This window comes from Xylocopa sonorina, chromosome 9, assembly GCF_050948175.1.
Source record: "Xylocopa sonorina isolate GNS202 chromosome 9, iyXylSono1_principal, whole genome shotgun sequence".
Taxonomy (NCBI): Eukaryota; Metazoa; Arthropoda; class Insecta; order Hymenoptera; family Apidae; genus Xylocopa; species Xylocopa sonorina.
The window spans coordinates 11,792,365-11,819,044 of NC_135201.1; the positions used below are offsets into that span (position 1 = coordinate 11,792,365).

General features: G+C 38.9%; 5 protein-coding genes across 8 annotated transcripts; 3 read left to right on the forward strand and 2 right to left on the reverse strand.

The window, feature by feature from the left end:
* Positions 1–3,259: 3,259 nt before the first annotated feature.
* Positions 3,260–8,069, forward strand: Pea (ATP-dependent RNA helicase pea). The gene is made up of 12 exons (XM_076901852.1): positions 3,260–3,426; positions 3,568–3,653; positions 3,728–4,474; positions 4,573–4,814; positions 4,926–5,230; positions 5,313–5,742; positions 5,825–6,083; positions 6,162–6,652; positions 6,755–7,087; positions 7,171–7,374; positions 7,451–7,631; positions 7,766–8,069. Exons 1-12 carry the CDS (start codon positions 3,333–3,335, stop codon positions 7,985–7,987), a joined length of 3,594 nt encoding a protein of 1,197 aa, XP_076757967.1. The 5' UTR covers positions 3,260–3,332; the 3' UTR covers positions 7,988–8,069.
* A 576-nt stretch (positions 8,070–8,645) lies between these two features.
* LOC143427601 (dnaJ homolog subfamily C member 1) lies at positions 8,646–10,982 on the reverse strand. Of its 2 annotated transcripts, none has more exons than XM_076901854.1 (7): positions 10,591–10,982; positions 10,402–10,503; positions 10,128–10,346; positions 9,822–10,066; positions 9,425–9,719; positions 9,121–9,344; positions 8,646–9,050 (listed from the first exon to the last, which is right to left on the reverse strand). In XM_076901854.1, the coding sequence occupies exons 1-7, from the start codon at positions 10,738–10,740 to the stop codon at positions 9,035–9,037; spliced, it is 1,251 nt and encodes a 416-aa protein (XP_076757969.1). In that variant the 5' UTR covers positions 10,741–10,982; the 3' UTR covers positions 8,646–9,034. The 2 variants fall into 2 exon arrangements, with proteins under 2 accessions (XP_076757969.1, XP_076757968.1); XM_076901853.1 differs by having other exon boundaries at positions 9,126–9,344; positions 10,591–10,980.
* Positions 10,983–11,652: 670 nt separating this feature from the next.
* LOC143426925 (leucine-rich repeat flightless-interacting protein 2) lies at positions 11,653–16,459 on the forward strand. 3 transcript variants are annotated; one of them, XM_076900668.1, is made up of 9 exons: positions 11,653–11,847; positions 12,882–13,066; positions 13,706–13,832; positions 13,912–14,051; positions 14,128–14,391; positions 14,476–14,617; positions 14,689–14,814; positions 14,893–15,107; positions 15,175–16,459. In XM_076900668.1, exons 2-9 carry the CDS (start codon positions 12,983–12,985, stop codon positions 15,283–15,285), a joined length of 1,209 nt encoding a protein of 402 aa, XP_076756783.1. In that variant the 5' UTR covers positions 11,653–11,847; positions 12,882–12,982; the 3' UTR covers positions 15,286–16,459. The 3 variants fall into 3 exon arrangements, with proteins under 3 accessions (XP_076756783.1, XP_076756784.1, XP_076756785.1); XM_076900669.1 differs by lacking the exon at positions 12,882–13,066; XM_076900670.1 differs by lacking the exon at positions 11,653–11,847 and having other exon boundaries at positions 12,927–13,066; positions 13,680–13,832.
* Positions 16,460–16,691: 232 nt separating this feature from the next.
* On the reverse strand, positions 16,692–18,953 carry LOC143426924 (uncharacterized). Its single transcript, XM_076900666.1, has one exon. It carries the CDS (start codon positions 18,937–18,939, stop codon positions 16,783–16,785), a length of 2,157 nt encoding a protein of 718 aa, XP_076756781.1. The 5' UTR covers positions 18,940–18,953; the 3' UTR covers positions 16,692–16,782.
* Positions 18,954–19,951: 998 nt separating this feature from the next.
* LOC143426923 (sorting nexin-13) lies at positions 19,952–26,179 on the forward strand. The gene is made up of 10 exons (XM_076900665.1): positions 19,952–20,182; positions 20,782–20,894; positions 20,972–21,071; positions 21,158–21,244; positions 21,341–21,465; positions 21,548–22,109; positions 22,178–23,746; positions 24,184–24,372; positions 24,449–24,663; positions 24,740–26,179. Exons 2-10 carry the CDS (start codon positions 20,782–20,784, stop codon positions 25,068–25,070), a joined length of 3,291 nt encoding a protein of 1,096 aa, XP_076756780.1. The 5' UTR covers positions 19,952–20,182; the 3' UTR covers positions 25,071–26,179.
* Positions 26,180–26,680: the final 501 nt, after the last annotated feature.

Consider the following 26,680-nt stretch of genomic DNA (forward strand, 5'->3'; position numbering starts at 1 on the left):
TTATAATTAATTCGATCGACCAGAACTATCTATTCTGGGCAATGTGACACGTATCAATTGAAAAAGCACTGTGTGCTGATAGTCGTAAAAAAGATTGAGATATATATACTTACTTGTACTCTCTTGACTATCGTGCGCGAAACGTTAGCTAAATCTATTCGAGCAGATTTCCAGAATGACGATTTTATTAACAGGATAGTTCCAGTTGGGATACAGGATCTGTAACATGGGATCGTGTTAAGTTTGATTAGTCAGACTACCGCCAAACTGCAAGCAGTTTGTTCGCTAAGTATACACGAATACGTATAAACCGATCTGATCGGCGCAGGAGAAGAGAAAAATATAAGTCCAAATAAATTACCAGAATACAAAGCAAACTTGTCGACGATTTATAGTCTGACAGCTGGATTCCTGGATCGCGTGTGCCCTTCGGCAGTTTTTAGACGACAGACTCCTACGGCTTTTTATTTGATCGGAAGACCAGCTATTTTCAGTCTTTTAGCTGCAACTCGCTTTCTCCTAAACTTTTCCTTTTTTTCTACGTACACAGATAAATTCTGTTGAATTGCCACATCCATAATAACTAATGTTCACATTCGACTCTTACGATGTATAATGTTCGGATCAAACGAATAAAAAATTAATATGTTATGACTCCAACTTATACCACAGCTTTACTCGAATAAAATTCAATTTATCTTCAAAGCAAGACATACTTAATAAGTATTGTTAACATTAGATAATATTTACCAAACATCTATACTTTGTACACATACAATCAATATAAATTCCATCCAGAAGAAATTTACAACAACAATGAAAGACAAAATCGCACGATCAATTAGCGTAAATGATAATTAAATAAGCTCACCCAATTTTGTGGGTGAATTCTCAGCCATATTGTTCCGCTTTTAACGATATACGCTCGCCATTTTTTTTACCTTGTACAAACGTGTACTACACGGCAGTTCGTTTAAAGGCAACTCTCGAAAATCGTGGATAAAGGAACTGGAACTCGGACGGGGATCCTGAAATGTAGAGATGGCCATTAAAGTTTCTCTAGTTTTGCAATATCGCGACTGAAACAATAGACACATATTCACTGCGCACAGCTGCATCTCTGCGCCCACTGAATATGTTTCTTCGTAAAAAAGGTGAAGGTTACGCTGACGAACATCTCCCGAAACGTTGATCGAAAAATGATTTACAACGCTTACATTCTAATATACTCGATCACGTCTTTATTGTAATCATAATTGCTACAATTGTTTGAAAGAAGAATATTATTCTTCATCGCGTAATGGCGACCCACCTACCACTCCTCTTCCCAAAAATGGATCGTTCCACTATCCGAATTGCGTCTTATTCATAAACTATACTATTCTATCCTGTCCATTTCACTTCGTTGATATAATTGATTTACGATTAATCTTGAATTATCCTTGACTATAGATAAAAAGCGTACGAATATCGATGAACTTCTCGCGAAATAAAAATATACTTACTTTTACGATGCCTACCACCCCCTTTTCGAAGAGTGGACCGTTCCACTTTCCAACTATCTCTAATATCGAACTAATTCTCGCAATTACGATGAACTCTGGACATCTCGCGAACAATTTCATCGATAATTCTTACATCGAACGCTAGAGCAACGATTGTACGATACACTTTTACGAAAATCTGACACGATACTGTATTTTTAATAATAAAGTAATACCTGACGCAATTAGGAGCAGCCACCCTCTCGAGAAGAAACCGGAAAAGGACGCTTTCGGAAGATGCCATTACGGAAATCGATCATCGATTTACGCAATAAGTAGAAAATAACGCAACTCTTACGTAAAAGAGGAGAAACGAAGAGAAATATTTTAGACACGAATTTTTAACAATTAAATTCGATTCGTAAAACAATTCAAATGATTTATTAAACTAAATATGCACGATTAATATTAGCATACTATACCTTATTATAATATAGGTATGCAGATATGTGCATATTTGTATATTGCGTTCTTGAAATCGAAAAATTCATGCGTACGCGTTCGAAAATGTACATATGGAACAGTAGATAAAATGCCTGTTGCACAATAACCTATGAATTATTAACCAGCAAATTACAATCACTAATCTGTCGAATTATTGGGTAAAAGATTAACAAAAACTCTACGATAGAAATGTTGTTGAATAAATTACTGGGTTATGTTCTAGATCGCAATACAATAAGATCCTGAAAGAGATCGACTCTCAAACGTACGTAATTTATTCGAAGGAACGCGAATAGATTCGTAAATAATCACCTACCTGTTCGTGGTTGTCGAATAAATGAAGCAACCATCGTATTAACGTGACAGACGAAGAAGTAAACCTCGTGTTTATTCTACAAGTTGATAAAGCAATGATAGCTGGGGAGAATGGCTTTACATTATTTCAGGATAACGTTAAATAATCATGTCGCATGTAAGAATACTTCATCTTAGATATAAAACGGCATGAGATGAAGTAATTTAGAATGCCTGCTCGAAAATTATGAGCTGATTTCTACAAAGATACTGTCGACACTATACTAACCTTATTGTGATGCGTCCTATTATCCTGTCACCTCGAACGACGAATGTGATTGGTTGACGGCAAATCAAGCATCATTCAAATCGCTAATGTGCTGCAGATTTCTCCTTTATATTTTATTTGAATTTTCCCGTCGATAAAAATGCCAGAATCACAAACGATCCTCTGATATATGTTCTTCTAGACAGAAAAGCATAAAAATCTATGGTAAACGGGATAAATCGTACGTTTTTATAAAATGTTACAAATATTCGAACATTTTTGTTATACATGTTATAAATATTTGTAGAAGTTTACAGTTTTCTGTTAACATAATTTTTGTCGTTTTCTTCTTTATCGTTGAATGTGATAATAGCGGTATTTTCCTTACCCCATGAGTTGTGGATCTATCAACGTAGTTCCATACGCTTCCATAACGTTTTTACAGCACGCTGTATGCTTCGTAAGGCAACCATAATTTCGAGTATATTTACCTAAAAAATGGTTCGTATTAGAATCATGCATATATCGCTAACGCCAGAAGGTAAGAAAATTCATTTTCAGTATGTATAACAATTAAAATATATTGTAAGTTAATAGTAATAAATTGTTCCAATACGACTCGATTTCATTCTTAACAATAAACATATTATCGCTTTTCAGGTCATGAATGGTTTCTACAATGAATTTCGTGAGATGTTAATTGAACCAACGTGTTGCTATTGATATTGAGAAATTCCACAAAATTGTTTTATAATTCCAATCGTTTAAATTGTGAACTAAAAATGGACGAGGTTGCGAAGCTTGAACACCTGTCTCTGGTTTCGAAAATTTGCACCGAACTGGAGAATCACTTGGGACTTAACGACAAAGATTTGGGTAAGGAATGTTATCATTTCGTGTGGTAAAACGGAGCGGACTTTGCAGCGATACAATCATAACCTATACCTTGTTGTTTTCTATGTTTGTATTTGTATATACTTTATATTGTTGTTCTTAACTTATCGAAATTTCTTATAGCCGAATTCATCATTCATTTGGCTGAGAAGAATAATACGTTTGACAAATTTAAGAAAGTCCTCATTGAGAATGGCGCAGAATTTTCTGTAAGTAATTTACGAAACTCCATCTATTGAATTCTTTTATTTAGAAGTACCGTAACATCGAATCTGTCCTTTAGGATTCTTTCATGGCTAACTTGTTGAGAATAATACAACACATGAAACCATCCAAGCCACAGGAGAAGATGATGAAATCTGTAACTAAGCAAGACGAGCTAGCTGAGAAGTTTCCCGCTTTGGCTCTGCCAAATGACGAGCCAAAACCTATAGATGATAAGGAACTCAAAGACGACGACATAGTGAACAACGCCATGGCAACTTTAGAAGAACTAGCACCATCGAAGAAGATTAGTAAAGAGGATAATAAAAAGGACAGCCAATCGGTTGATAGCAATGATAAGAAAAGCAAGCACTCTAGAAGGAGCAGATCGAAGGAGAAGAGAAGACACAGATCGCGTTCGTCACATCGTAAAGACAGAAGGCATAGGTCGAGATCACGATCGAGATCGCGAGATCGATCGAGATCCAGGGACAGAAGGCGTCACAGATCACGAGATCGTAGAAGATCTAGGTCGCGAGACAGGAAGTCTTACAGGGATAAATATTCGAACAGATCCGAACGATCCAGATCGCGATCTGTGGAAGAACTTTCGATGGATCCAGAAGTGGGCAAGATTTACTCGGGAAAGGTAGCGAATATCGTTCCGTTTGGTTGTTTCGTTCAGCTGGAGGGTTTGAAACGACGATGGGAAGGTCTTGTTCATATCTCGCAATTAAGAAGAGAGGGCAGAGTCGCCAGTGCAAGCGATGTGGTATCCAGAGGCCAGAAAGTACTCGTCAAAGTCCTCAATATCGGTGGACAGAAGGTTGGTAAATTTGCATAAATAACTATAGTCTAGAAATAACTATTGAGTTATTCGAATTGGTCTAAGAATTTCATTTGTTTTTTGTCAAATATTAACAGGTTTCTTTAAGCATGAAAGATGTCGATCAGGAAACTGGCAGAGATCTGAACCCCGTTGTAGCTGTTACTAAAACCGAAGAAGATGAGAAGCATTTAAGAAATCCAGACAGGCCTACCTCTTTGCTGGAGCTTCAGGGTAATTGGGACGAGGATGAAACTTACTCCAGGAAACGAGTGCAGAGATTATCGTCTCCAGAAAAATGGGAAATTAAACAAATGCTTGCTGCTTCTTGTATCGATAGGTATTTAATTATTATACTTAAGTTTTTAGTGAATTTACAACGATACAGTGTGCAGTGTACATATTTTATTAATAACATTATTACCTTCTATTCTCTATCTCTTTATTATAGAAACGAATTGCCAGAATTCGATATGGAAACAGGAATCCTGCCACGCGAGGATGACGAAGAAGAAGACGTCGAGATAGAACTAGTAGAGGAGGAGCCACCCTTCTTACATGGACATGGACGAGCTCTTGGGGATCTGAGTCCCGTTCGTATAGTGAAGAATCCTGACGGTTCTTTGGCACAGGCTGCAATGATGCAAAGTGCATTGGCAAAAGAAAGGAGGGAACAGAAAATATTGCAAAGGGAACAGGAAATGGACTCTGTACCCACAGGGCTTAATAAAAATTGGATCGATCCGTTGCCAGAGGGTAATCAATCATTTTCAACATATGCTTTAGACATTATACGATTTAAAAAATTAGTGCTATATCACTCTTATGAATGTTACAGCTGAAAGTAGAACTCTGGCCGCAAACATGCGTGGAATCGGCCTTCAAACTCAAGATTTGCCAGAATGGAAGAAGCACGTAATAGGAGGGAAGAAATCTTCCTTCGGCAAGAAGACCAATTTAACTCTCCTAGAACAACGTCAGACCTTACCTATATACAAACTTAGGGACGATTTAGTCAAAGCTGTGACCGACAATCAAATTTTAATCGTAATTGGAGAAACTGGATCAGGGAAAACCACGCAAATTACACAATATTTGGCTGAAACTGGATTCACAGCTCGTGGAAAAATTGGGTGCACTCAACCCAGAAGAATTTCAACAATGTCCGTCGCCAAAAGAGTTGCAGAAGAGTTTGGTTGCCGTTTGGGGCAAGAAGTGGGATATACGATTCGTTTCGAGGATTGTACTGGTCCAGAAACCAATATAAAGTATAGTTTATTTCGTACTTGAAACTTAATTGGAAGGTACAGATGTGCGTAGGGTTTCTGTCAACGTTTAATTTTCTTTTAGGTACATGACTGATGGTATGTTGCTTCGTGAGTGTCTGATGGATCTCGATTTGAAGACGTACTCTGTAATCATGTTGGACGAGGCACACGAACGTACCATTCACACGGATGTTCTATTTGGATTACTGAAACAAGCCGTAGGAAGGAGACCAGACTTAAAAGTGATCGTTACAAGCGCTACTTTAGATGCTGTAAAGTTCTCGCAGTATTTCTTCGAGGCACCGATCTTTACCATCCCCGGAAGAACGTTCGAAGTTGAAGTAGGACTTGCATTATAATTTCTACAACTCACCAATTGATTTTAAAATTATTCATCGAAACTATCCTTTTAAATCAAGGTCATGTATACCAAGGAACCAGAAACAGACTACTTAGACGCTGCATTGATAACAGTGATGCAGATACATTTGAGGGAACCACCAGGGGATATATTACTTTTCTTAACCGGTCAAGAGGAGATCGACACAGCCTGTGAAATTTTATACGAGCGCATGAAATCTCTCGGTCCGGATGTACCAGAGTTAATCATTTTGCCTATATACTCGGCGCTTCCCTCGGAGATGCAAACCAGAATATTTGAACCAGCCCCTCCTGGTTCGAGGAAAGTAGTCATAGCCACCAACATAGCGGAGACTAGTTTGACCGTCGATGGGATTTACTACGTAGTCGATCCAGGATTTGTGAAGCAGAAAGTATACAATTCGAAGACGGGTATGGACAGTCTTATCGTGACACCAATAAGTCAAGCAGCCGCGAAGCAGCGAGCGGGACGGGCGGGTCGTACAGGTCCTGGAAAATGTTATAGACTCTATACAGAAAGAGCTTACAGGTGGATATTTTTAATTATAATAAGCATATTCTGATGATTGTAAGAACTCGATATATACTCGTATAATTATCACTTTTATAATACGGAGACGCATGTTTTCAGGGACGAAATGCTTCCCACGCCAGTTCCAGAGATTCAGCGTACCAACTTGGCAACCACGGTGTTGCAATTGAAAACCATGGGCATCAATGACTTGTTACACTTCGATTTCATGGACGCACCACCGGTAGAATCATTGATCATGGCGTTAGAGTCTCTGCACAGTCTAAGCGCATTGGACAACGAAGGGTTGTTGACCAGGTTAGGCAGGAGAATGGCAGAGTTTCCCCTGGAGCCTAACTTATCGAAGATGCTTATTATGAGCGTACACCTTCAGTGTTCCGATGAAATATTAACCATCGTTAGTATGTTATCTGTTCAGAATGTTTTCTACAGGTGAGAAAAAGAAGTCACTCTTGAACGTGCATCCTCCACTAGACAATTCAATCATATATTTTTATTGTCTTCGTGTTTTTCAGACCAAAAGACAAACAGGCTTTAGCGGATCAGAAGAAGGCAAAGTTTAATCAGCCAGAAGGCGACCATTTGACTCTATTGGCAGTGTACAACTCTTGGAGAAATAATAAATTCAGTAATGCGTGGTGCTATGAAAATTTCGTGCAAATCAGAACTCTGAAACGTGCTCAGGATGTTCGCAAACAATTACTAGGTATAATGGACAGGTAGTTATCAATTCTATTTATAAATACAATTTTTGATGCCTCTTAAGATAAACTGATTATCCATTTCGCTTATCAGGCACAAATTGGATGTGGTGTCTGCCGGTAAAAACACCGTACGAATACAGAAGGCTGTCTGTTCGGGTTTCTTCAGAAACGCCGCAAAGAAAGATCCTCAAGAGGGATACAGAACTTTGGTAGACAGCCAAGTTGTCTACATTCACCCCAGTAGCGCTCTGTTCAACAGACAACCTGAATGGGTAAGTTAATCGAGGTGTTTAAACTAGAGCTGTATTGATGATATAGATATAAATTCCGGGTTAAATCAACAGCTCTAGTTTCAACGTGATTACCACAAAATAGCACGTGAACAATATCTTTCGTTTTTTCACAGATAATCTACCACGAGTTGGTGCAAACAACGAAAGAATACATGAGAGAGGTGACAACCATTGATCCTAAATGGTTGGTAGAGTTTGCACCCGCATTTTTCAAGTTTAGCGATCCTACTAAGCTAAGCAAGTTTAAGAAGAATCAACGATTAGAACCGCTTTACAACAAGTACGAAGAACCGAACGCTTGGCGAATATCAAGGGTTCGAAGAAGGCGTAATTAAGATGTTTATTATACAATTTGTAAATAGTGTTTTGTACAGAGTCGCTATTTAATAGCTAACGCGAATAAATAGTTCAAATATATATATGGTACTCCTTCCATTTTCTCGCTTCATTTCGTGCGTGTATGATACAAAATTAAATTATGTTTTAATTGCACCGTACGTGTTATTTGAGTAATAAAGACTTTAACACTCTTTGGAATTATAAAATACATTTGACGTTGAAATCATAACATTATATACTCTGTACTTACAACATTTGTGGTTCTATACATAAGATAAATTATACAGAATCATTCGTAGGCAGTTTGATGTCGCGTCCATTGTAAATTTTATAGCCTATTAAATATTTACACCAATTATGCAAGAACCAAGCACGCGGATTTCTACTCCCGAAAATGTTTTAAACGAAATTTTTGTTTGTACTAGTTTTTAACAAGTACAATACAGGTAACGTATTGTTTCTCAAGGCTAACACCGAATAATTATTATAGTATCACTCTTATTATATATGCAAATTGTAATAGTACAGGAAAATGTGTTACACGCTTTGGTATAGTATACGATTACTTTTTATATGTTTTTCCAACAACTAAAGCGATACAGAGTATCAGTCACAGAGAACAGGAAAGTATTTAATTATCATATCTTGTCAGTCTTTTCCTCTGAATTAATTATTAAATTTATTAAATAAATACATTCTCCACAAACATTTAATAATAAAATGATGTAGGAGTAATTATACCTTCTCGTGTATAAAGTTTCTTTTTTTTTTCTTTCTTTTTCTCTTTTTTAATCACTCTTAACACCTTATCTTTGTATAAGAGTATCCATAAGAAATCTGTAGTTCACCTTGTAAACGTTGCAAAATAACCAATGAAATACGTATCATTTTCTTAAGATCAAGTACCATGTCTTCTTCTCTTTTTTTTTCTGTTTGGACATGATCGTATTGGACTACAATTTTTAGTCGGAGGAACATCTTGTACATGGCAGGTTATTGAACATGCTGTTTTTTTCTGACTAATTCCACCAATTGTCTATACCTTATTTGGCACTCGTCCTTTGAAATTCGTATTATTGATTATAATAAACTCAACATAAAAAGAACTTACCGTGGAATATCTCTGTACCATACCTTGTTCTTTCCCTCGACACAATTGGCAATTTTCTCCCATCTATCTACAGATATACCTTTAGGATATTTTATAAGAGCCGCTTCCAAAGCTCTTTGCTGCTCTTGACTCCATTCGCTCAAATTCTCCACGTTCTCAGCACGCGTCTTTGTCTTTTTTGGACGTTCTTCCACCACGGTCTCTTCCGTGGCCGTACCGGGTTTTAAGCCCTCATCTTTTATCTAGGAAACGTGCAACACATGAAGAATTACTAGAACGATTAGAACGTATAATTAAAACTTGGAGCAGACTAAGCAGAAACCTTTTTCGCCATATGCGTAACTTCTGTAACTGTACGGTTCATCGCATCTGCGATCTTGTCCCATCTTTCGGACGTACCACTAGGATATTTCTTCACGAGTCTTATTAATTCTAATATATCATCGTCGGTCCATAAACCACCAGATACAGGTGATTTCTGATAGACGTGATTACTTTGGTCCTTTTTAGACACTTCCTTGACACCGTTACCACTTCTCTCTTGTGGCGTGAAACCGGTTCTTCGCCTCCTGGTGCGAGACGTCGGTTCCGGTTCCGGTTGTTCATTCTCTTGCGCCCTGAAACGGAATATACAGAAATTCTAAGCACACCCAATGAAAGAGAACCGTGTTTAACACAGAACCTCGTCCCAATTGAGAATCAGCTGTTACATCACTCACAATGCTTCTTCCTCTTCTTGTTTCTTCCTACGTTTCCTTTCTTCCAATGCACCGTGCATAAGACGGACAATCTCTGGTATAGATAACGTGAAAGCTATCACCCATCGTGGAAGCTGGAATGGAAGAGTGTTCCAAATGGTTGGCGTAGGAATCCTCTCCAGGATATCTGCCAGATCCGGCACGTCCATCTTCCCTTTCTTGTTCTTTTTTTGCATTTTCTGAAGTTTGCTACCTAAAACTTGTTCCTGCAAGCGACGACAATATCAGATTTTGTTCTGGTCGCTTCATCGATGCTCCTCTACTTACATATGTATATCTTTTCTCGAAGTACGCAGCCCATGCAACCACGTATTGTCCAATCGTAATAAGTAAAAATAAAATAATCCCTAATTCCAAAAGTCCCATTTTCCGCACATGACGGTAATAATATACAGCCGATCGCCAATTCGGTAAACCATTAACAAGTACATTGTTGTACCGCTGACGTTTCCCAGGATCTTTCAACACATCGTACACCGCGACTAACTGCAACCAAAGATAATGGGTTCTAACCGAACGACCAACGGCTCGTAACGTTTACCTTCCTAAACTGCTGCTCCGCATCCTCGGCAGGATTTTTGTCCGGATGTAGCTGAAGGGACAATCGTCTAAAAGCTTTCTTAATCTCCGAAGCATTGGCAGCCTGAAGGAATGTATTTCTTAGTTACCATCCTTCGCTCGAAGGGTTCGTACCAGCTCGAAGAGGAGCAAAAAAAGAAGCGAAGCAAACCTGTGGAACACCCAGGACCTCGTAAAAATTTTGATTGACCTCCTCGACAACGTCGAACACCTCCAACTCGTCGTTGTCCCAAGCGCTCGTTGACCCGCACACGTTGAAAAAGTACAAAAGGATCAGCAATAATGACGCTTTCATTTTCATTTAATCGCTAAGTATGTACATTCGTATCCATTGAAAAGTCTCTCCGTTTCGACTCGAGCCTGTTCCCCGTTGAGATCCTACACCGCGACCATTATTCTATTCGGACAATATCGACGCACCTAGAAGGCAAAGCGAAATATGTTAAAACAACAAGTGCCACATCGCAACTTCCAACGAGGTTAGAGTTTAAGTAACGTAGACCGTGTGTATCAAACGCGTCGACGATATAGAAAAAAAGAAGAGTACACGATTCAAATTCGTGTTAGTGTATCTGTTGCATCGATCTAAAGATACGTTTCCATGTCGCGGCGTCACGATCGCGTCGAGCAACTTTACCGACCGAGCTTCGTCGTCCATGAAAGGTTCCCTTTAAAATTGATTCTCGTTAAACGAGAAACATCTCCGAGTGGTCGATACTACTCGATGAATTGCTGTGAAAAAAAGAAAAAATTCGTTCAAATAATTTCATCGACGCGTTTCGTTTCGCGAAAACGTATACGCATAGGTTATACTCGCATCGAAGCGAATTGGTAGACGTCGAGCGGGCACGATTAATTAAATCGAATCGCTCGAATCGATAAGACGATACCAATCGAAATTCCTCGCGTGATTCTCAGGTATGGACGATTCTGACTTGCAAGAAACTGTATTACTAACAGGGCGTGCTAGACTGTCGCGGGTCTGGTGTACCAGATGATTCCACCAATTTCAGTTAATCGAGGCGCGGCGCACGGTGTGCAGTTGGATTCTCCGTCTATCGCCGTCCTCGCTCGTTCGATCGAGAAATGTGTCTTCCGCTATATTTAAGTTAAGCGAATGCACGCGGTGCTGTTTTTACGACCCGTTGCTTGTAGGAGGTGGAAGTGTCGCCGAGAATCCTCGCAACTGGTTATCAATCGTCGTGAGGAAAAATTCCATGGGACCGTGGACGTCGACCGAACGGAAACCGCATCGACGTTAATTCGTTGGCCGCAGATGGTCATCGTGGCGAGCTCATCCGATTTCCATCGATTGTATTTATAGTGCCCCACCGTTTATTTCTGCGTGCGGGTCCCAACCAAGCGAAAAAGATGCGCCTGTCCGCTGGCTGACAGCCTTTCAAGCGTCGTAAGTCCTTTTAACCTTTGCGATTTTTTTTCATAGCGGAGAAAAAGAAATCCACGGAGAGAGAGAGAGAGAGAGAGAGAGTGTGAGAGAGAGAAGAAGAGAGAAAAAAAAGACGATTGACGACTACAGTAAGGTCTTATTTGCATGTATTCGGTATGGCTTGTCGTGTGGGTGTGCAAAGTATCTATCTGAAATAAATATGTATACCTGTATATGTGTATGTACATCCATATATATGTATATATATATATATATATATATGTATAATGCATATATGCACGCGCTCGCGCGCGCGTTCGCACACATACGTACACGTACCACATACACTCGCACACATTGTCGAATGTACAACTCGATTGCCAGACAGACTCTTTATATTTCGTTCGCTGTTCTAAATTCGTGGTCTCGTATGCCGTGGCCGTCGTCGAGGAACGCGAATTTCCATGAGCGACTCCGTTTTTCACGCGTTACGATGCACTGTAAAAATGATAAGAGATAATGGACAATTAGAGTAGACGAGAAGATGTTATTCTTGGCGTAAAAAAACGTTGTAACATTAGAACCGTGGACGATCGTTTTTACTTGTGCCAGATTCTTTTTAACCCTTCTATTTCGATCGTATCCTGACATGTCGCCGGGTATTGTCAACCTACAATTCGTAGAAAAGCCACGCAGCGACTTTCTGTCCCCGCAGGACGGTCGAATCGTCGATTTTTAACGTTCATCGGTTCACAGTTGGCATCGTTCGAAATATTCTGATAATTATTATTCTCTGCGTGTAAATTTATCTTTGTTGCATAATGGGTAATTATCGTACAGTCCATAATAGCATTAAATTGTTCCGCGCAATAGTTGTAACATTATCAGAATGTCAGTAAACAACCCTACTCGCAGCGTTCCAATGTCAATGCTTTATCCGTGTCCGTGAGGCTAGCGAATATCGTTTGTCCATTTGTACAATTGGTCCTGTCGTTGGTTATGCGTACGCCAATCATGCTTTGAATCATTACTCATACCGTCCGTTTGTCCCTTAGTGTGGTGGCTTGACTTCTTATGCGGTGACAAACTTGGATCTGCCTAGCGCGAGTTCTTGATTACCGAGCAAAATAGCAGACATTAAAGCACAAAGCGCGAAATGGAGTCCGCTGTAGCTGGACGTAGGCGGACAACCACGCGACATTCGGCAGAAGATCAGGCTCTCGATCAGATAGCCAAAGAGGTATGGCCTGATTTTATATAACATTGCCGTAGGATGGAGTTGACAGAGGAACCGTGTTCGTTACTTTAGAGAGAAATAGAAAGGTCTACCTTACCAATATTACATTTGCTAACTTGTAATGTACGTATGGTTAATATTTGGTTTCGGTGTGTCTATTAAGATCTTCAAAGGAAAGAGGTACGCCGTATTAGCAGATATAATACCGATAAACCAAGCTTGTTTATGTTTCTTTAACAAGTAAAAAAGAATTACTAAGTGTCGCTATACATGTGCTCAACCTTGGTGGCTTATGTACGTGCATAGTTGTATTAAATGGGAATTTATATCTTCCTTGATAAGTTTATCTTTGAGTGAGAGTGTGTAGAGAAAATGATTAAATAGGTGAGTTATTGTATATACTATAAATTGCAGTTCTACCTGTTAATTGCAACCGAACGTAAAGTAAGTAAAACTTTCAGCTGGTTTCGCATTTACACCAATTATTTTCACATACAGCTTGGCGTACATTGTATTCCTTTCTTCTGTTGTAATACGTTTATGAAAATGTTACTATATCGCGTGTTACTATATGTTAATAATAAATTGAACGAGAAACGTATGTTTTTGGTAACAGGATGGATTTTCCATACATACTTTCAGGCAGAAGCTAGACTAGCCGCGAGAAGACAGGCAAGAGCGGAAGCAAGAGAGATACGAATGCGGGAGTTAGAAAGGCAACAGAAAGAGGCAGAGGAGAATGCGGATAGGATGTACGACATTTGTGCAGGTATTTATCTCTCGAATGAAATTATCAATGAAACCGTTTCGGGAAGAAATAAATAGAACTTTCTCGTTCCATCTCTTAGCCGATGTGAATCGAACAATGAGAGTGACACCCGATTCTGTGAGGGCGTCCCGCCTCCTCACGAATTCTAATAACTTCCAGTCCAGTCGTAGATCGTCTGAAGATTCGTTAGAAGATGCTGGCCTAAGCAGAGATCTCAGGGTACTGACGCGTTTACTTTAGTATCGAAACAACGATACTCTTCTTGTTCTATTAAAATACGTTTATGAATTTGCAGTTAGAATTGAAAGAATTCGAAGAGAAGTTCAGGAAAGCGATGATAGCAAACGCTCAGTTAGACAATGAAAAGTCTTCGTATGCCTATCAGGTCGATTTGTTGAAAGACAAGTTGGAGGAACTGGAGGAAACAGTTGCACAACTCCGTAGAGAGCTTAGGGAAAAGAATCGGGAATCCGATCAGCTGAAAAGACTCAGTCAAAGATTGAAAGACGAATTAGAAGTATGTAATGCACAACTAGTAGAGAGAGATACGCTTATACAAGTGAGTAAGCACTAAATTTACATAATTTAATTTACATAATTTTCATGTAAATCGCTTAACTAAAAAATTACACGATCATCCTAGGAAAATGGTTTAGTTATTATCGATGATGAGGGAAGCGAAAATGAAGATAACGATATCGAAAACGGCCCACGTCCGAGACGTAGAGTACTAGTCAGTACAGAAGCAGCGGAATTATTACAAAATGCTGGAAAGGGTTCACTAGGTATAGTGTTGTCAACGATAAATCATTTTTCAAAATGTAAAATTTATATAAAATATAATATTTTCTAACAGATGTGCGACTGAGAAAATTTGCTTCTGAAAAAAAGGAACTGCAAGACGAGATAAGACATCTAAGATTAGAATTGGAGGAGACGAGAAATCGGATTAGGTCCGAAAGATCGCCTGGTTCAGTATTAGGTTCGGTATTCGGCCACGATATATTCAGTATGAAAAATTGATTTATTTCCTTTAAATATCATTAATGGATTTCCGTAGGTTATTTATCAGACTCCGAAGATGTGCAACGAGAAACAAATAAACTTCTGGCCGACTACAAGTTCAAGCTTCAGAAAGCTGAACAGGACATGTCCACTTTGCAAGCCACGGTGGCTAGGCTAGAAAGTCAAGTAATACGTTACAAGTCGGCAGCAGAGGCGTCCGAGAAGGCAGAGGATGAGCTAAAAGTCGAAAAGAGAAAATTACAAAGAGAAGTGAGCAAGAACTTTTACTATCTTTTAACTCTTTAATCTCTAATTTTAATGTCCACCTTTCCTGTAGGTGAGGGAGACACAAGGTCGCGTTGAAGAATTGGAAGCGGCAAATTCTCATTTACAAAGGCGATTGGATAAACTTAAAAACGCGAAATCCGCTCTGTTGAAGGAGCTTTGACGAGATGACCATTTGGGGTCTATACAATGAGTCTGCCATTTTGTTCGATTCATCGTGAACCGTATACCGATGTTGCCTCACAACACGAGATACTACTTAACGTATTGAAATAATTTATGCGAACAGAACACGTGCATATAGTGATCGTTACGCGAATTTTACCATAATTTTTATTGATTTTTAATTGTACAATACTGCATATAAGTATGGTGTCCCAAAATGGCTATCGTTGAAGTTTTTTTAGGATACCATACTTGGATTAATTATACGCTAAACTGCTGTGAGAGGAAATCGCTGTTTTTTTTCTTTTTTTTTTCTTTTTTTTTTTTTTTTTTTTTATATTCAACTCGTTCTTTTCTTAATTTTTTTTCTAATTTTTTTGGCACTAACAGTTATCCTGCATTTCTCAATTAAAAGAAAGATAAATGATAGCCTTTCCACAATGCATTTGAAACAGCAAATATTTTGCGAATTTTGTGAAGTATGGAATCGATTCGTATTTGGAGGGAAAAAATATATTCCGACTCGTACATCATAAATGGAATTAAACATTTTCCATGCCTTTGCTTTTTAGAGGCACGACGTTCTGTGTTACTTTAGTTATTGCTCGTTAGGGCAGCATCGATGGAAGCTTTGAAGACAATTAACCGTATAATAATTATTCACTATAATTTATGATGTATGAGTCGATCAGCTGTGTACGTCGATGAGTGTAATTTTTGTGCATCGAATAATTTATAAACGATATTTCTAAAGATAAAAAATATTTATAACTCCTACGAGAAACATGTTATAGTTAAAGCTAGAATTTCGAATGAATGCAACCAGTCTACAATATTAATTTTCTACTGTCAAATTACGAAATTTGATAAACATTTTTCATTTTTTTATATTATACTTGTATCTAAAAGAGATCAATATCAGAATTTGTATACCGAATAGAATTACAGTGATAGTATCACACTGGAGCACATATGTATGTGTACATATATGTGAAGAAAAAAATTTCTGCTAATTGTATTACCCGATTCAATGATGGTGTTCAATTTTTTAATACTATTTTTATTCTTTTTATTCCTCGGACTGATACGAAGTAAAAGAAAGTAGATGTATGATAGTGTGGTCTTTGTACATTCGAAATAAATTAAACTATGTTGTTGAAGCTATATAATAATCTTGTTATTAAAATCCAAATAATAACCTTAATCATTAAAATTCGAAACTTAATTGCACCATTCTTCATAAGATATTACTTTATTACGATATACTATATTTGTTCAAAGATATTTCGACTTATCCTAAACAAATACTTGACACGTACCATGTAACAATAGTATCATAAAATATATATCGTTAGTATCACTAGTAAGGTATAATGTATCAACGGGAAACTTTAATCTTCGTTTCGGTAGAACAAAAATATATTGTCCTGGTGTGCTTTACCAATATACTCACGATATATTTAGCATACGCTTAAAGACTGTGCGACGATTAAAATTAAGAAACGCTCTTCGCTCGTTTCCTGATTCCTAACGCAGGACTCTGTGGGCTGGTCGGTGGCTTCGTTGACTTCAAGATAACCATAGGTTTGAACACTGGCATGGGTCTAGCTTTTACTTCTGCCATTTTGCGCAACTGGGCTCGTTCCAATTTCTCTTTGAGCAATCTATTCTTTTCCTCCTCGAGCTTCTTCATTTCCAATTCCTGCTCCTTCTTCCTAATCTTCTCATCGAATTCGCTCCTTTCTCTGGCTCTCTTATCCGTGCTCAATTCAAAACTGATGGCCTTCTTCTGAATGGTATACTGCTTCTCGTTTTTATTCTCCGCTACATGCTGCACCTTACTTTTCATTTCTTTCTTCTCTGGTTTGTTATTTGCAATATTCTGTTTGGTATCTTTCTTCTTCGTATCCGTGCGAGTTATCGCCTTGGCCATGATATTGGGCTGCTTGTTCTCTTGGTCGTTGCAACTTCTAATTTGTCTCGTTCTCAGTTCCTTTAAATTGCTCGGCTTTTCCTTGTTTCGCAAATTTTCTTTGGCAACTCCATGCACTGTAACAGGCTTAAAACTCGGAGCAGGATTCGCGTGAAACACTCGAGATTTCTTATCCTGCTCCTGCATCTGTTTAACCAGCTCCTCCTTTTTCTTAACTTGCGTTTTGTTTCTTGTTTCAAAGCTAAACGGGCAAGGTACTATCGTCCTTTTCTTCGCATTCTGTTCCTTGACCGGTTCCTTCGGTTTTGAAAACTTGGGCGCGGGCCTCGCATGAAATTGCGCTTTCGTCTTATTCGTTTCCTGAACGCATAAGTTCTTCAGATTTTCCTCCTTTTTCATCCGATATTGCTTGTTCCGTGCTTCGAAACTGGAACTCTTTGCTTTTACAGAACCCACAGCCGATTCTGTACACGCGTTATCTTTGTCTACGATATTCGAAGTATTTGCTAGAGCAGTCGCAGAAATAGTATTTTTCTGCTCATTATCATTTGCATTCCGCTGCAAATTCGTGAATGGGCCTGTTGTGTGACGAGTTTTCTTGGGCTGAGTAAAATGGAATTCTTCCGCGATCGTAGCTGGTTTTTTAGTTACCTTCTTCAATGCAGATGGACCCTTTAAGATATTTACTGGTACTGGATTTGCTTTGATCTGATGTCTCTTTAATTCCTCCATTTCCAGCTGTTCTCGTTCTTGCGTACTCAAAACGTTGTTTCGTCTAGATCTTTGCTTGCATCTCAGGGCTGGAGAAACGGGAAGAGTCAGCTTCAAAGGGGAATGTTTCAATTTCATCAAAGCTTCTGGCTTCAGATTTCTGTTCAGAGTACGGAATCTCTGAGGTGTACCATTCTGGAATTTTGAAACTGCTTCCGCGAGACTGATAAATTTATTCGAACACCTGCGGTACTTCTTAAAGCTTTGCCTACGATACTGACAAGTGAGTACCCTGGTTTGCGATTTGTTCAGCGAGTATCGTCTTGTTTTAAACAAACCTGGTTGCCTCTCCGCGTGGGATACAACTTTATAAGACAATCTCTCTTCTAGATGATCATTTTCCAAACAATCATCAGCATTTAACTTCTCTACCGATTTGATCTTATCGTTCGTGGCAGTAGTTCGTAATTGATTCCTTTTAAGATTATTAGTTTGTAAACTTTTCAACGATGATTTATTAACTCCGTTTTTCTTCTCTTCCAACTTGGTAATATTCTTTTTAATCCTCTCTGGCATGGCGCGTTTTACCTTATTGTCCGTCAATGACGACTTAAATCCACAAGTCAGATCAGTTATAGATATATTCCATGCCTGATGAATTTTGCTAGACCTGTCGTTTATTTCTAAATTCTTCATATCATCGCTCAATTGATCCTCTTTCTTCGTATCTGCTACCATATATTCTTTACTATCGTGAGGTATAAAATACGCCGTACTGGTACATTCTGGTGGTTCCTTTTCTAAACTATCGTCAAACTTGGTCTCATTAATCGATTGTTCAGTTTTAATTTCTATGTTGCCTGGAAATGCTATATACTTCTTAACGGTAGATTTAATATGCAATTGGGGATCATGCACCTCGTGCTCTACGTCGAAATAATTGTCGGAAGGAACCTGAGGGCTGTGGGTGAAATCAGCCCACTGTGGAGCCCAACAATCATCCATCATATCGCAAAAATTTAATCAATCGATTAAACAATAATCTAACTTGGTAATGCTCGAAGATAATCTGCAGAGAAGAACAGGTGACGATGAAGCAGCATAGAAAATATCGCTTCCTTTGCAGGAAACTGAAAATTTCTTTTTACGCACCTTCGAAATATGTACGAGGCAAATAAAATTTCTAATCCTTACGCAATACGGTGTTGTCGATTGTTCACCTTGTTCGTTAGTTCCTTCACAATTATCGAGACACGATAATTCTTCAAAATAAAGCTGTTTGTTTGGAATGTTTACTGTTTAAGAGGACAGTAACGGACAGTAACTGATCAACGCGAACGTTGACAAACTTGAGTTTGAAATTTTTCAATCCTTCCTCCGATTGGCTGAGAGTAACGTGCATACCACAGAAGTGAAATGTTTCTATGCTGTTGCCGTGCGAAAAATCCATTCGTTCCCTAGGAAATATATGCTATAATTGTGGTAACACGTACGACCGATACTTTGCTACGATTTCTAGTTAAGTTCATTTGCTAAGTATAATTATAATGTCACGAATAAACGAAAATGTTATAAACGACATGTTACAAACCTATAATAAAACGTAATTATTATCAATGTTTCAATTCTTACCACAGATGTCGCCGCACACTGTTTCCATACTTAGTCGGTACCATCGCGACCTACACGAAATTGATAATAGAACTGCAGAATACCAAGAAAAGCTCGACGACAACAGCTGAAAAACGAACGACAAATGTAATACACCCAATCGATCAATTTACTAATTAATCATTAATCTATATTAAGCCCTGAAGTATCCAACGATCGTGATATACATATATCAAGAAACAACGGAACGTGGTCATCTTCTTGGGACGACGTAAGAGGCGAAGAATCCTCCGAGTACAGCTGTTCGCGTGTAGTTACCAATCACGTGCTGGCCATGAGATTCAACTGATTTGCATAAATAAATATTTAGAGAGGAACGAACGGCGGATCGAATTTAAATCGCAGCGGTGCATCGAGGTGCATAGGTTGCGATGCGTAAAGTTGCCGCGCGGAAGCGCCTCTACCATTTGCACGTGAAGTTAACCAGACATGTCGTCGGACGTTTTTGCTGGATTAATGTTCGCCTGGAAAGATGTAAATAAACTGTTGATTAGCTGACCAGTTTCGTGCGATGAATCGTACGAGGACCGCAATATGTGCGTAGCTGTATGTGCACGACCGTTTATCCGGGAATCCAAAGGTGAGCGGGTAAGAATGTCGCGGGCGCTAGCGCGCTCGTCGAGCGATCGACTTAGCCGTACAACAGATAGAACATATTGTCCCGATCACGTTTCTTTCCTCTTCAGCTCCTGCATGTATATTCGACGATGAACACGCACCGTCGATCGAACGACTTTCCATCAACGTCTTCGACGTTTATGCTCACGAAACATCCGTCCTTAAGGATCCGTCTCCCTACTGTCACTTCACTCGTTCATCCATTTCGAAGACTTGCGATTATCTTGCTGCGAGCGACTGTCGTCGCGCTGTAGAACGTGATATCGTATCGATGTCCAGTAAATTCGAAGAGTCGAAGTTGCTAATGATGTTTCAACGGAAATTAAAAATGTTCAGTGCGCCGTGTAAAAGTCCAACGTCGCGATAATGCGAACAGGGTATTAGACTTTACGTTATGTGATCATTGATAAGGGCCAGCGAGTGGGAAATTTCCAGTAACATATAGTTTTCTTTGGTAGCGTGACCGAGGGGACGTTGTTATGCTTTATTGATTGTTTATCATTTTGTTTCGATATGCTCTTCGTTGTTGGGTGTCGTTTAACTGGTTTGGGTCTTTTGCAGATGAACGTTCTATTATATGGGCTTCTTGGAGTCGCAGCTGCTTTACTTGTATACCTTGTTGGAATTGGAATGATTGTGAAGCTGTTTGCTTGTCTGATAGCTTTAGTTTTAGGGTATGAATTAAATCTGTTTCTTGTAATGTTTTGAATATCAGGAACATTAACTTACGTTCGTTTGTTCTTTGTTAAAGAACAATCACGTGTGTATATAGAATCTATGGCTCGAACCTTGACAGCGTTATAGAATCTGAAAGAGAGGACTTAAACAAGAAGACTGAAAAGTTACGGCAGGTAAACAGACATTGCCAATTGATTCGCTTTGTATCGAATGATTTGTCGTACTTCATACCTATTAATGACGTTCCTTCTTGTTTCAGTTTATTCTAGATTTATCCCAACAAAAGATGACCTTTACTTTAGATAGAAGAATTACAGGCAGCCGTGTTATTGACGAGTCCCTGCAAGTACATAATCGATTTAAAAATTTTCTAATGGTTTTTAATACCTCCTTTGCGTGTAATAGTAAGCGTAATGTAGCAATGTATACTTTCTTCGTGTAGGAAATACTAGATTTCATTATCAGAGACTACGTGGAACCATGGTACAGCATCGTTACGGATGACGAAGAGTTCATATATTCCGTTCGGGATACTGCCCAGAAGATAGCTATCAATATTGCTAATCGGTAGATATAAAACGAATAATTTAACAGTGGCTATTGATATATTAATTTGTCTTTCTGTATGGATAATTAATTTTGAATCAAGGGTAAAAGGCGTAGACTGGATACCTTACTTAACCACGCGCCTCGTGGACGATGCGGCCTCTCACGTAAGATTGTATCGGCAAGCAAGGACCAGGATAAAACAACTTCGAAGCAAGAAGCTACAGAAAGGTAGTGCTAGTTCGAGTACTTCAAGTGGCACACCCAAGAAAACACCGACACACAGGCGGAACAAAAGCGAAACAGATGTATCCTGGTACTCTCAGTCCAAGTTCTACATTCCCAATTTATCCTCCCTCACAGAACCAATCGAAAACAACGACGAAAAAGAGGAGGAGTCATTAGAAAAGATATTCTTTGATCTGGAAGTGCAGATGGAGAATGGTCTGATCTGCAGAGATCTGGTGTGCACCAACAGCAGTCAGGAACTCGAATTTCTTGGAGAAATATCCGAAATCTTGTTGTATCTTGTATTACCAAAGGGAGATTTCGATTGTCTAACTGTGAGATTTATTTTAAGGGAATTACTAGTGAATGTGATCATTAGGCCGTTGTTGGATTTATTCTCTGACCCTGATTATATTAATCAGGCGTGTATATGGTTGGTAAGTACATAATAGAAATTCCAAAAGCGAGGGGACAAACTATCCTTCTCACGATTCTATTTTTTCAGTGCGCTAAGGAAGGTGTCTTGCCCAGCGATGTGTTTTTAACAGTAATCAGAGTCACGAATAGCCTAGACGAATTGACAGCGACGAAAAATATAGTTTGTAAAGAAATAGCTCATCTTCGCTCGAAGGATTCTGGGGGAGAGGACGATCTGTCTGTGAAACAACAACTGAATAGTTTATTATACGTAAGGAAAATTTTAGAAACGAGGATTATCGGGATGCAAGAGGGATTAGACTCGGAGTCCGACGGAATCGGCGCTCAACCTGATTGGAGTAGGTTGCTGATACCTGGTCAGAAACTGGTGAACTTACCTTTGGACGAACTACTGAAAAATAACATTGCGTTAAGCTACTTCATCGACTATATGACCTCCATTAACGCAGAATCGTACTTGTTCTTCTATTTGAATATATACGGCTGGAGAGTATCAGCAGAGCAGCAAATATCAGATATAGAGCTGCAGAAGCTGCATGCGGCTCAGGCGAATCCAAGTATCATCGGTGCGAAGCGTAAAAATACAGATTTGGACAATTTGAAGGAAGCAGCTACCAAGATTTACCAGCAATATCTAAGCGACAAAGCATCCCCGAAATTACAGTTAGACGACGCTTTAGTTAAGACCCTGCTAACCAGAATAAGAACTGAATCTGTAAAAGAGACGTGGTTTGACGATCTTAGAATCTGTTGTTATGAAAAATTACAAAACGAGGATCGATTTCTGCCAGGTTTCAAGAGATCGATGGCTTACGTCAAGCTTCTTGCCGAATTAGATCTCTTGAAGGATCCAACGTCCGAGGAAGATACGAAATCTCTGGATAGTATCAGTCTTTCGAGTACCAATAACGAATTAGAGACACTGGACGAGATATCTGAGATGTACAAACCCGAAGAGACTAAACCAGCTGAATTAAGGGATAGTAAATTGAAATTTAATTCTTCGACGAGTCTAGTTAACATCGCGGACCCTAATGAAAGTAGAACAGCTGACGAATCCGATTTCGAGTTTAATGCAAGAGCCATGAAAAGCATGAGGAAAGCTGCAAGCATCGATACTGATAATATTAGCGAGGGGAAAGACGTTTCCTTCTATATAGAATCGAATGCGGAGCAATTTGTCAAATTAGACGAAAACACTTACGATCAGAACGCTATTAGGAAACTACAGCAGGGGAAATTTGAAATTACCGCGAAAATCATTGAGACTGGTATAGTTAACGATCGTGGAAAGACTTATGGGATCTACGCAGTAGCCGTGACCAAGAATTACGATTCTGGGTATCAGGAAAAGTGGCATATTTACAGGAGGTACTCCGATTTCTACAACCTCTATCAGAAGATCAAGGAGAAGTACTATGATTTGGCGAAAATTCCGTTCCCAGCGAAGAAAGCCTTTCATAACATGGAGAGGACCGTTCTGGAACGAAGAATGCTGATGTTGAACGCCTGGATGCATCATTTAACAAAGCCAGCTGTCGTTGGGGGCCACATGGGTCTGCAGAATTTGTTGCTTAACTTCTTGGAACAAGGAGATTACGACAAGGGTGTTACTGGCGGACAAATATCGAAAACGGTAATTATAGCGATATCCTGTAGGTGTCTGTAGTGTTTTTATAAATCCAAGCAACTAGAACAAGCTGTATCGCTCCTTAACATAAGCGGAGTCATAGGCGAGAACACTAGATGGCAAAATTTAATACTATTCTTAATACATTAACTTGCACAAATTCACGGTTGAATGTAAAATATAATTAAACAATTCTCCATACCTGTGTATACTTGCTTTCTCATAAAAAAAATCTAATAAGTTATAATTGCAGCGCCGTAAAAAATTTTCCATCGATTTTCTAGCACGTCCAAGTGAAACAGTTGCAGTTTTCAAATGCAACAGTGCATAAAAATGCATGAAGGTATTATGGGAATATACAGCCTGTGCCAGTTGTTTAAAACACCTGTGTATATGCTTGTAAGAGGATTATAGAAGATATTTAATCCTCGACTTAATAACAGATAGATACTTTGATGAACCCGTTGAAGACGTCCATGAAAACTGTGACGCAAGTCGTGAAGACTATGCCGGACAATATGTTGAACACCGTGGACGGAGTTATGGACAACATAAGCAAATTTTTTGGCAATCCAAAGAAATCTAATGCTTTTTATGAGAATACCAAAGTTGGTGCTGGTCTGGATGTGGAGGTAACCACATTTATTTCATCGATTAAAATAATACATAACAGTACAATTAGTACATATTAATTTGTGTTTACTTCAGACCGACGATAACATTCCGTTGCGAATAATGTTGCTCCTGATGGACGAAATTTTCGACTTAAAAGTGAGAAATCAGTGGCTCAGGCGGAGAATAATCACGCTTCTGCGGCAGATCATTCGTACGATGTTCGGCGATATAGTGAATCGGAGAATAGTTGAATATGTCTCCTTTTTAACCAGTCCTTCTAGGGTAGCTGGTTACTTAAAACTGTTCAAGTAAATAAACTCGCACCGTATCGCGACTAATTGTCTAACGAACGATAATGATATAACTGTTTGCACGAACTTACAGGAACAGTTTTTGGCCCAACGGTGTCAAAGCCGAGAAGAAACCACCCAGGGATGTGGAGATGAAAAATAGAACGAGGGTAGCAGCCAAAGTTGCTCTTTTATCTTGCCTTTCCGACGAACTGAAACATATCATAGGCAGCGAAACAACCAGAAGAGGTCTTCTGAGAGTGTTCGAGTTGTTCCAGCGACCTGTGCTTAACAGAAGACTCTTGTACGTGCTATTGGAAGGAATCGTGGAGACCTTATTCCCTCAAAACAACTTGGTCGACATTTTCCGAAAGCTCTATTCGGTTTCGCCAAGGGTGCAGCAAAGAAATCTGCAAAAATCTTAAAATTTCATGGTTCATATTCAGTGTTATTCCAACCGAAGAAGTTAGTGAGTCCGTTTGTTAAGTACAGTCAACGCCAAAGACCTTGAACAAAGTGGTGTAATTAAAAAACAATCCCCTCAAAGGGGAATAGGGGAAGGGGATTGATCAGCAATCTTGGACAAGCAATGATTTCGCACAGACTATAACTGAGCAGAAGAAACCATCCTAATAAGTAAAAACTCCACGGATGAAGCTATGAGAATGAATATTTATATCTAGATTAATTGTAACATAAAGGACGTATTCCAAACGATGCTCAAGTGGAGCACTATTTAGAATCTCGTTAGGGGCGAAGTAATCGTGTACATTATTGTTTTGAGCAGCGAACCTAATTGCAATAAACGATAGACAGAACGGATAGGGAAAAAAATCACATTTTTTCAAACTGGGAACAAATTGAAAGTTCTATGAAAAAAAAAAGAAGCTTTCTAAGACCGCAATCGATTTCTATTAAATAATGTATACTCAAGTAAAGTTAAGCGCAATAATCCAGTGGCCAAATAATTCTAATAAACGATTTACACGAAGTAATTCGAGCACTTTAATCGAGTTTCGCTCCGGTAAGTTACGTAGGTTCACGAAACACGTTTCACGTATCCTTCGATTACCTCGTAGGAGCACACTCGCGTATTTATGCATTCCAATTTGCATTTTAACCGATGTACTTTACGCTAAAAATGAGAAAAACAAACTTTTTACACGTGTACTAGGAAGACCAACTTTTTCTCGACGGTGTTAATCTCTAGCGTTATACAAACCACCAAGAAGACATATACTTCATTCGCCAAGAAAACAAAAAATGATTTTCAATATAATTGTGCCATTTCATATACATATACCTAGTAGCAAGAAAGAAAGAATGAAAAGATCTTTATTTATTACGAATCTCTAGGAAATCTCTTCGAGAAATTAATTTAATTCCCCTGTCATTGATGAAAAATCACCATCGACGGCAGTGTAAAATTGTTGTAAATGTCATCCGATTGTATATATGCATAAACATTATTTCTATCGTGTTGATGCGCCATATCTGTCACCGTTTAATTATTATTAAAGGAATTGTTTATAAATCGATGCTATTTACTTCCCCCAATACTCGACGCTATCGCACACTAATCGTAAGACATTTATGGATTCCTTTTTTAACGATTAACTGGATTTATATTTCAGAAGCCGTTACGAAGGAACCATCTGTGTTGATTACCTGAATTGATTAACAACGACTACCATGTGTGCAATAATAGCGCGGAGAATTCGCAACGGGAACAGAAAAAGAGTTGAGCAAAAACAAAGAAAGTTTATTGCCGGAGGCCTGCTGCTGCTGCTGCTGCTGCAAGATTAGGAGTACATTAGCAGAAAAAGGGGGGCGGGTACAAGAGCAACGTCCCATCGTTGTTCGCATCATACGGGGACATTTTGCTCACGCAAAAAGAGAGGGGAACTCTCAGAGGGCTTTCAGCGTCCAAGAAAAGGTTGAACGGGGAGAAGGGGTGGACCAGACCGGATCATTTTAGTCTCTGCAAACTTTTTTTCGTCCAGCGCGCTCTTCATTCTCTTCGCTTCTTCCTTAA

Bases quoted from the DNA above. Each gene is read 5' to 3' on its own strand.
- Pea (XM_076901852.1), top strand. From the start codon at position 3,333: ATGGACGAGGTTGCGAAGCTTGAACACCTGTCTCTGGTTTCGAAAATT. The intron at 4,475-4,572 runs GTTGGTAAATTT...AAATATTAACAG, and splicing joins TCAATATCGGTGGACAGAAG to GTTTCTTTAAGCATGAAAGA. The intron at 6,653-6,754 runs GTGGATATTTTT...GCATGTTTTCAG, and splicing joins TATACAGAAAGAGCTTACAG to GGACGAAATGCTTCCCACGC.
- LOC143427601 (XM_076901853.1), bottom strand. From the start codon at position 10,740: ATGAAAATGAAAGCGTCATTATTGCTGATCCTTTTGTACTTTTTCAAC. The intron at 9,720-9,821 runs GTGAGTGATGTA...ATTCCGTTTCAG, and splicing joins CAAGAAGAGGAAGAAGCATT to GGCGCAAGAGAATGAACAAC. The intron at 9,345-9,424 runs GTTTCTGCTTAG...CACGTTTCCTAG, and splicing joins TTACGCATATGGCGAAAAAG to ATAAAAGATGAGGGCTTAAA.
- LOC143426925 (XM_076900668.1), top strand. From the start codon at position 12,983: ATGGAGTCCGCTGTAGCTGGACGTAGGCGGACAACCACGCGACATTCG. The intron at 13,833-13,911 runs GTATTTATCTCT...TCCATCTCTTAG, and splicing joins GATGTACGACATTTGTGCAG to CCGATGTGAATCGAACAATG. The intron at 15,108-15,174 runs GTGAGCAAGAAC...CCTTTCCTGTAG, and splicing joins AGAGAAAATTACAAAGAGAA to GTGAGGGAGACACAAGGTCG.
- LOC143426924 (XM_076900666.1), bottom strand. From the start codon at position 18,939: ATGATGGATGATTGTTGGGCTCCACAGTGGGCTGATTTCACCCACAGC.
- LOC143426923 (XM_076900665.1), top strand. From the start codon at position 20,782: ATGAACGTTCTATTATATGGGCTTCTTGGAGTCGCAGCTGCTTTACTT. The intron at 20,895-20,971 runs GTATGAATTAAA...TCTTTGTTAAAG, and splicing joins CTGATAGCTTTAGTTTTAGG to AACAATCACGTGTGTATATA. The intron at 21,072-21,157 runs GTAAACAGACAT...TTCTTGTTTCAG, and splicing joins AGACTGAAAAGTTACGGCAG to TTTATTCTAGATTTATCCCA.